General features: G+C 39.1%; 1 protein-coding gene and 1 pseudogene across 1 annotated transcript; both read right to left on the reverse strand.

Annotated features, from left to right (window-relative positions):
- Window positions 1-714: 714 nt before the first annotated feature.
- On the reverse strand, window positions 715-1,336 carry LOC147423384 (uncharacterized; annotated as a pseudogene).
- A 6,683-nt stretch (window positions 1,337-8,019) lies between these two features.
- On the reverse strand, window positions 8,020-8,871 carry LOC147423385 (uncharacterized). The gene has a single exon (XM_086501904.1). The coding sequence runs from the start codon at window positions 8,665-8,667 to the stop codon at window positions 8,149-8,151; it is 519 nt and encodes a 172-aa protein (XP_086358030.1). The 5' UTR covers window positions 8,668-8,871; the 3' UTR covers window positions 8,020-8,148.
- Between the last annotated feature and the right edge of the window lie 1,431 nt (window positions 8,872-10,302).

The raw sequence follows: 10,302 nt of genomic DNA on the forward strand, positions 1-10,302 counted from the left end.
GACTCAGCAAATATTCCGGCCCAGCAATGTTCAACAAATAAATCGACTCAGAAAACATCAAACTCAACATCCGATTCAACAGTATTTGGATCAGCATAATCCGACTCAACAGAAATCTGACTCGACAGAAATCCAACTCAGCAGAAATCCGACTCAGTAGGAATCCGACTTAGTAATATTCAGGGTTAGCAATATTTAGAGTCAGTAATATTCAGAGTTAGCATTCCAACTTCAGACCCAACAATACTCAGACTCAGACTGACCAAATATTAGACTCAACAATAATCAGAGTCAACAAATAATCAGACTTAGCAGATATCTGACTCATCAATATCTAAGTCAATACATGGCACGCTCCGGTGGTGGAGTTTATAGAGATCCGACTCGGATCCACACATGCTTGATCAAAGTCAAATACCTTATCCTATTTTCTCAAAATCCCTAGTTACTATATAGCATAAAGTATAGTGCCTGGAACCTAATCCAAGATATACAAATACACCACACAACACTATGATAAACTCAATGCTAGGATCTTCATATGAAGCAAAGTGTAGTGCCTGCTACTTAAACCAAGGTACACATGCAAAATACATCATAGAGAGAAACTAAACATCACCCAAACATTCCCAAAAGGATTATATCACATGAGAGCTCATTGAAAATGAACTTATGAAACCAAAACTAAATAAGTATGCCCATTCTCCAAGAGCGTCAAGTAAACATTGGTAGAATCAGACTCTGCAACCTCTGAAACCTGAGAATCTGACTCTGAAAATCAGGCTTTTGCAATCTAGGCACAAAACCCTGAATATCCTCTTGTATCTTCAAACATCCTTGAATTGGAAAATCTGCATATTCAGCCTTCAACAACATGTGCATAAAGACATAATGCTCCCAACATCCAATAAAATATGATCCACATGATCCATAAAGCAATTTGTTCTTCAAAATCAAGCAATTTAGGTAAATCTGAGACAAAACAACTACGTTGATATGAAACAATCATTCCACTCAGCAAAATCTATAATTTTGTCATGAAAGACATCCAAAATATCATATCCCTTTGATTTCCACTTGACTTTTGCAAAATCAAGGAAAAAACCCTCTTTCCCTGATCATCAATCTGCAAAATTTTATTTAAACAATATGAAATATGGATCATTGGGTCATCAAATGCAACATCTTGCACCTGCAAAGTCTGATTTGCAACTTTTGCATTGAAAAAATCAACAATATGCACTTCAGACATGGAAATCTGATCTCAAAAAACTCCAAAGTTTTGAATATCTGCAACTTTTGACTTTGAGAATAAGCTCATACAACTGGTATGCATCTCCATAATCAACTTTAGCCACCAATTTGAAGCAAATAACACTTCCAACAAATTTGATTTCAAATGATAATGACCTAGAATTGGTTCAAGATGAAAAAACCTCTTTGCAACCATCAAACAATGCTTCTTCAGCATTTGCAACATCTTAGGACACTGATACTTTGCTTCAAAGTCTGATTTAGGCTCCAAAACCCCACTTTCTTGATTTTGCAAATTCAAGAAACAATCAATCTGATCTTCCTTTGGTTCAATATAAATTGATTCATAGCTTTAAAACAGAGTATTAGCATCATCTTCACACAAATTTTGCAGACCTACATTTGTTTGCTCAAGTTCCTCCTCAAAAACATCATAAAAATTTGAGTTTGACTGTAAAACAAACAAATCAATAAACTCCTCCTCAATCTGAGCACTTTCAACATCATTTTCAATTGCGAGGAACTCCATAAACACTTCGAAAAATTTTGAATCAACGCCTTGCATCTCAGCTTGCTCTTGTTTACATTCAACAAAATATGCATGATCTTCCATTCGAGAGAAATAAGGTTCAAAATCAGTGAACATAACTTCATTTGGATTTCTATTTTGATCTTGCATTGCAAAATAAAGGACATTTCCTAAAAGAATGGAATTTTCAACATCAAGGTATTCTAATCCTCCTTCCTAAATTTTAGGTTGACTTGTTTTGCTTGCTAAAAATTCAGATTTTTGCTTTTTTGATGAAAATATATTAATTTTACACACATTCAATGCATCATTGAGGTTATAAAATTAAAGAATTCTCTCTTTTGGGTAGTTGCTTGATTTTGGTGTAGGGATTTCTATGGGATTTTGGTGGCTTCTTTGTCTCACACCCATGTGCACTCCCTCTCCCTTAATCATGAACACTCCCATTGGATAACTCCACTCCTCTTCGTCATCATCACTACTCTCATCAAACCAAAACTCCTCTTCAAGTTTCCCTGTCAAATGCAAACATGCCTTTTGCATTTGACAGGGAAACAAGATTTCAGTCTTCTACCCTTGTGTTCAAAAAGATACTCCAATGCATCTTCAAGTAGACATTCCAAATAATATAACTTCTCCTTGGCTACATGGAATCTACCCCTTGATGATGCTTTATGACAACACTTGAAAACTTTCAAAACCTTTGTGCACAAATTCACCAATACAAAAATACTTGCAAACATCTCTTTTTAGACAAATTTCATACACCAACGAACAATCATCCTGAACATGGTCATCTTTCAGACAAACATTACACTTTTTCTTCTTCTTCTTCTTACTCATTTCATGAATTAGAAATCACATAACAAGTTAGCCCTCATATTCAGTGCACCACACCAAATTGAGACTACATGTAATCCTGAAGTGGAGAGCCTAGGTACAATACCTAGATCCACTTCCATCTTGACATATAGTTGCTTCATCATGTTATACAACTTCTAAAATCAAAAATTTAGGTAAACTTTGTGCAAAATTTGAAATAAATCTTACTTGAAACACTCCGAACCCCTCAAATCTTCAAATTTGTATCAATTTTGAGGTTCTAGCCTTCAAAAATACCACATCGAGCACCTCCACTTCCATTTAGCATTTAGATACACTTCCACTTTAGAGTTCAAGCAGATTCCTGCTTCAAACTGAATCTGATTTTTTTATTTTAGTGGCACAAACAGATTCTAATTAATCAACTTCAACTTCTGATTCAACAATGTCAAGATGAATATATAGGTTCAGATTCAACAAATTGCATGTTCAAATTCAACAGATTGTAGGTTCAAATTCAGCATACTACAGCTTCAAATTAAGCAACTGCATGTTCTGATTCTATCTTTGCTTCCAAGCAACCACACCATCCACCATCTGCTCTACAATTATAGTCTCTCATGCTGCTCATTTTCCTAAATTTCAGCATGCACACATCACTAGACCCACTCTTAATCCTCCATTTTAGTGAATGCTACAGTTCAGAGACAGTGCCCTGATTCTCTGAATTGCTGAAAATCTAAATCTATAGGTGAATTTGCACATTGTTTTATGCCAAGGCTGTTGTCAGCAAGAAGATGAATTGCCAAGCAATTTTTCTTTTCAGTTTTTTGGGGAATACGCCTGCAAAGGGAAAAGAAAAGCACAAGTAGACTTCACCAAACGCATCATTTCTAGGCTCGATCCAATGCAATCACAAAGATTGCAGCCTAACAAAGCTGTAAACACAACAGGATTGCCAAATGTTTTGGGTTCGAACAACACATGAATCTCTCTCACACACATGCTCTCAAACAGAGAACAAATACTCACTCCATGATCAGACTCAGCGAAAGACACAGTCAGATAACTTCAGAGTTCAACAATAATTAGAACATAGAGAAAAGATCAGACATAGCAAATAACACCATGGCTAAAGCTTCTCTCTCATTCCCCTACTTAGAACTCGTCAAAAATACAAGTACCAACTGATGGTTATAACTCTCCAACCCAAAAATGTTCTTGACATAAAATATCACTCGGCAAAATCCGACCTAGCAAAAATCCGACTCAACAAATATTCTGACCCAACAATGTTGAACAAATAATCCAACTCAGCAACATCAGACTCAACATCTAATTCAACAGTATTTGGATCAGCATAATCTGACTCGGCAAAAATCTGACTTAGTAATATTCAGTGTCAGTAATATTCAGAGTTAGCATTCCAACTTCAGACCCAAAAATATTCAGACTCGGTAATAATCTAACTAGCCAAACATCAGACTCAGCAATAATCAGAGTCAACAAATAATCAGACTTAGCAATTATCTGACTCAGCAATATCTCAGTCAGCAGAAACATAGGCAACTTACCTCAACACAAGCCAAGCTTGAGAAGTTTTTAAGAATAAGTAACTCCCTTACGACACTTACATTAATGAATACACTTGCAATGTTTAATTTGTTTAACACACTTGAAAGGTTTACAAACTTAGAGTGAATCTAAGCCATTAAAAAAGCTATCCAAAAGCTGATCCATTTTCATGTTGTGGCTCACCACAAAAGTGATGGTCTCGGTATGCGTATAGCTAGATATTGATGATGGTCTCGGTATGCGTATAGCTAGATATTGATGATGAAATAGGCTACGATAACAAACAAACTATAGCTTGGATCAAATATAAAAACGTGTCCTTACAAAGAGAAAAAGATTGAGAAAGATGTTTGAGAAAACTTACAATGGAAGACCCATCCTTGCAATCATTAATGTCTTCTTTGCCGGCACTAGTATCAACATCATGTGGGACCCCATTCGTGCGACGTTTGTATCCACACTTGAATTTTTCCTCCATCTATGCTACTCTACTCGGCATGTCTCCTTCCCATACAATTTTTTGTGGTTTGATCCATGCGTGCTCACATTCTCTTTGTGATTTCCAATTTGGGTCAAAGACTCTTTCCCACACTTTAGTTACTCACTCCTATAGATCTTTGTGAAAATTTTTCCGTGCCCTCCTAACTCTATCTGCAACATTCCCAAACCTTGTCATGCATTGGCATTTAGATCTAGGAGACACTGATTGTGGGGTAATCTCTCACACTAGTCTTAAGTTCCCCGAATCAATGATCTAGAGCATGTAGATTAGTGATTTTGTGCACATTCTTTAGATGCATAATGAGAAGAGATTTCCTTTCGTATGAGACTTTTTTTTATCAAACAGATATTTGTGATGCATGACATTCGCGAAACACTTTTCCATTTCCCCCCACAACCTCAATGAATGGAGACACTTCCTAACGAAGACACGAAAAAAGGATTGAATTTTACTAATCATACATATCATGTAACCTCTACCCATGTACTACCATACAAACATATGTACATATAAATATATATTTAGATATATTTATCTATATACACACACACACACACACTATGTACAAAAGGCATTCCTCTCCCTACATCTAGTCATTCATCATGTTTAGACTCTTTCAACTCCCACTTATTTCTTTTAACATGAGGATCACCATGCTGTCATGTACAATCAGATTCCTATGGTTTTTTCCAAATCTAAGTTAATGCCACAATACTAGGCTTTCTATGTGTTACGATCACCTAGGAGCATACATGGAATGAGATCACTTTTTGACAAGCCACAACTTAGTAACTCTTTTAAGCAACCAATCGAAAAAGATCCATGGGGAATTGGTAACTAGAAGTTCATTCCAGCAAGTTGTTTGGTGGTTTAGCACGCTAATCGAACTAGCAATGAAGCCAAACAAAGAGTGAAAGAAGTAATTAGGGATTCATCTATTGATTTTCTATAATTTAGCTAAAAGGGGAGCAAGGTCGCGATGGCAGACAAATGAGGACTAGGAGGTAGTGCACCACTTTTTGAGGAGAAAATGAGACATGGGGTTGTAGTGCCAATACCTTCGTAAAGGTCAAAAACTTGTGCCAATACATGCTCTCAAGATAGCAAAATAGAATGCAAGGTTCAAAGTGGACATACCTCTCTCCCCCTCATGTTGATGACACCACCTTCCACTTTGGGTTTGCACACTGTGACCTCTCAAAAGTGCCCCTTCCTCCTCTCGCAAATACAAAACTTGTGCACAGAGATTGCATTAGAAGTCGGAACATTCACACAAATTCACACATGCAAAACCACATGTAGCCAGACTTTCCTAAGCGTAAGACTTTTGCTACCTTTCATTGAAGCCAAACTCTTTTCAAATTTCCTTAAACCATATATCCTCTTTGTGTGTTTTTGAGCTCACCACACCCGCACTTTTGCTCTAAGAACACCCTCGTTGTTTATGGTGTAGTCGAGCGGAGAAAGACTATGTAGGGTTTGTCTCAAGCTGTGGAGAAAGATCGTGCACGGTCTGCAATGCGGCCTCTAGATTTCTCCCGACTTCAACCCACAACCCCAATTTTGCCCCATTTTTTCAAAGAAAAAAGCTTAAGTTTTTTCACAGTGGGAGATCATCATGATCACCTTGAACTCCCACCGCTCATCCCTTCTCTTACCTAGCATGTCACATATAGACCCGGGGGTGGGGGTGGGGGTTGAACGACGCCTGGCATAGCTCCTTGTTAAACTTTCTTCCAAGCTCGATAAAAAAGTAAATAGATGGTTTTTTCAGGATAAATTATAGGATATGGATAATGGAGCCCTCTAAAAGACATGTGACATAACATTACTTACTGGTCTACCCGAGGAGTTAGTGTAAGAGTGAGAAGTTACCAAACATAAGAGTATTGTTGTATCTTGTACACTTTTAACTGTTCTAATTTATTCACGCTTGCCATAGCTCTCTAGCTATCTATTCGAATTTTTTCCAAGCTCAATAAAGAAGTAGAATAGATGGCTCTTTTAAGTTTAATGGGCTATGGGCCGGGAGCACGGCTCACCAAACACTTTGTTTCCAACCAGAGAGAAGAAGGGCACACTTAAAACTCTTTTGGTTTTTAGGTCAAGATTGAAAGATTTACCGATTTTTACACTTAAACTTGTAGAATTTTACAGGCTTTCTTCAAGAAAAACTCAAAACATAGCCTAGAATTTGCAATTCTAGCTGTTTTTGTGCTCTTTTCATGTGACACTAATATCATGTATAGCTCTACGGCCCCATAAGTTAGTGTAAGAGTGAGACATCAAAGGACAAAAGAGTTGTTGTAGCTTGTACACTTTTGCCTCTTCTCCAATGGATAAGTATGGTGAACCAAAGCCAAAAGAACTCACCAAATGTACCTTCACTTTGGTTCAGAGTTACCATTTCCTATAATAGTTTCCACTAGGGTTTACTTTATATATATGTACATATCATTTATATTTGTATATGTTATATATTTACCCACATTTATAAATAAATAAATATATACACACACCTCATCTTGATGATATTTCCTCAAATATCAAAGCTCCTTGCTGAAAATACACCTCTAATTTGTGAAAATTCCCAAAATACCCCTCAAATTACAAAAATTCCCAACATATCCCCAACATTTTGTCATAACTTCCCAAAATGTCCTTCAAATGTGAGGTTAGATTTTGCCAAAAATAAAAAAAATTGTAGCTTTTCTTAAGAAGGTTTATTGTCTATCATCATACAATATGCTAAAACTAGAATTTGTGAAACCATCTTTGGAGATGAATCGCTTTATTATTTCTAGACATAATTGCCTTTTTTGTGAGGTTATTTGTGACAAATTTAGATGTTAAGCACTCAAGAAAGATGTCAATTGTCAAAAGGAATAAAGATTAGAAAATCTTGAACAATCCAACCAAAATATATACAAAGGTATTTGGGGGTTTTTTTTTTTTGGAAATTTCCACAAATTGGGGTAATTTTCGCTAAGAGTTACCATTAACTTCACGCGTGCCTTCCATGCTGGAAAAAGAAAAAGGTTTCTGCCGTTGATGGATCGCATGCGGCATAAGGTACTAATGAAAGACAATGTGTGAGTCGACATCCTGCAGGCGGGGCTGCAGGTGGCATAGGGTACTAATGAAAGACAATATGTGAGTCGACATGTGACTGGAGTAGCATGGGGATCATGTTATACGCTCAGCTGCCTATATAGATAGTTGGAAGGTGCCTGTATGTATAGCAAATAGCCAGAAGGAAGGGGGATCGTGAGACAATTAGGCAATAGTATTGGTCATACTGATCAGGAGGAGGATGGGGAAGAGCTGGTCATGGGGGTCAGTTGTGGTGGTGTACTTGTGCGCTTCCGCCAGTGTCCTTCTGGGCGTAGCGAGCGGCCATGGGAGCATGGGGTACCCCATTAGTCGCGTTTACAACTGCAGGCAGGAGAACCCGGAGCGTCCTACGTCAGCAGCTTGCCAAGCGGCGGTGGCGCTGAGTGGGAGGCAAGCGTTCTATGATTGGAATGAGGTGAATCAGCCCTTCGCTGCTGGCCGGCACCGCCAGCTCATTCCGGATGGCGAGCTGTGCAGCGCCGGGAGGGACAAGTATAAGGGCCTCGACCTGGCACGCGCCGACTGGGTAGCGACCAGCTTGTCCTCCGGCATCTCCTTCACATACCTCTACCGGGTCACCGCCGAGCACAGAGGCTTCTTCGAGTTCTACGTCACCCGGGATGGTTACGATGCCACTCAGCCCCTCAAATGGGCAGACTTGGAGTACCCACCCTTCATCAACGTCAGTGACCCCAGGGTTCTCAACAACCACTACCAAATCTCCGGAACCACGCCTGCCGGAAAGTCTGGCCGCCACCTCATCTACGTCATTTGGCAGCGCTCCGACAGCCGCGAGGCCTTCTACTCCTGCTCCGACGTCGACTTCGTCGATGCAGATGCAGCTAATGCCGCATCCCACCTCTCCCTCCATTCCAGCACCTAGGCGCTAGCAAGCAGCCGGGTGCCCCCATGAGTGCGCGGCAGCCAATATAGGCATGCCATATATTGCAGCAGCCCGCAGCCCCTCTCTCTCTCTCTCTCTCTCTCTCTCTCTCTCTCTCTCTCGCGGCCAGCGCGCAGCTCTCTCACGCACTCATGTTGTAATAAGAATCAATAATAATGTGTTTCATACGCGCTCTCTCAATTTTTTTTTTCGCTCACGTTCTTTGACCACTGAAGAGGAGCTCGATTCCAACTAGTCTTGCTTGGTGGGCCTTTGCCGTACATAATCTGACAGATTTTGGAGCGCAGCTGTTTACTAATTGGTTAGTTGGTTGTGATTGCACTAGCCTTCGATTTTGTTGTGGTAATATGAGAAAATGAGTTAAACCAATTAATAGCACCAATAATAGCTCAGCTTGGAACTTCATGAGCACTATTCATGTGTCCTATAGTGTTGCATATATGACAAAGGGATACTAAAGAGAATAATTGAATCGAGCAAAAGGGTTGGCAACTTAACCTACTTTGGTAATTGTTTGCAGATCGCACCATTCAACCTAGTAATATCGACCATTTAGTCTCTAAATCGTGGAACCGTCTTTGAGACATCCATCTTATTCTCAATCAAGCGTAGTCAAGTTTCCTTTATTTCAATATATTGATTGAATTGCCAAATTGTGAGAAAATAAATGCATGTCTATTTCATAGATACAAAATTGAGCATGCATTGATGATAAAAAAACATGTGGCTAAACTAAACTTAAGAAGCTTTGACAAACTCAAAAATAAAGAAAGCATAAACAAACTATAAAAATTGAACTACACTACCGACCTTATAATCCTGTACGAATATCATTCAATTGTGCAAGCCGGAGGACATTCTTTGAGTCAAGCTACAAAGAAGCAATGTGAATAGTTAAACATATCGTATTGCAATGAAACGTCACACACTAAAACTACAAAGTATACAGTGCACGTCATGCAGAGGTGCCATACAAAAGTATGGTGGAGAGCCGGCAATGTGGTCTCTCAAACATTATAAGAAACGGAAGCCGTGCCCCGCCCCATAGCGTTTATGTGTTGCGCCAAGCAAATGCATAGTCATGGGGTGCTTGATACAGATAACGAATCTTGTAGTGTTGTCGAGGTGGAGTCAGCCTTGTGCAATTGAAACGTCCAGTGTTGTGAATATATATCCTCTTTGCCAGACACAAAACAAGCATTAAGACAAATATAGGAGATGTGGCATATTGATCAATCTTAAAGAGAAGTAGATCTAATTTTATATTCTATGTCCAAGGTTCGCTACATAAAGAGTTATGGGTGCTTTTCGATGGATTTTTCCTTGTTAAAATTGCTCTCTATCTCTCTCTGCTCGGCGGCCATCAACTCTTTCTCATGCCTTATGTTGTAGCTAGTTCCCTACGTGCAGTGTGCCCTCTCCTTGTAGACCAAGGAGAGCTTCTCCTCAATTATGCAACTCGTCGGCCATGCAGTAGCATGCTATCATATGTAGGGTCTGTCCTTAAGAAGTCTTTCCAATCACACGGCTCTGTTCATGTGACCGGCTGATGCTTGAATTTGACCTTGTAAAGAGAAGTCCATGTTGCGAACATGCATCGGC

This window comes from Adiantum capillus-veneris, chromosome 26 (genome assembly GCF_014529385.1).
Source record: "Adiantum capillus-veneris isolate H3 chromosome 26, ASM1452938v2, whole genome shotgun sequence".
Lineage (NCBI taxonomy): Eukaryota > Viridiplantae > Streptophyta > Polypodiopsida > Polypodiales > Pteridaceae > Adiantum > Adiantum capillus-veneris.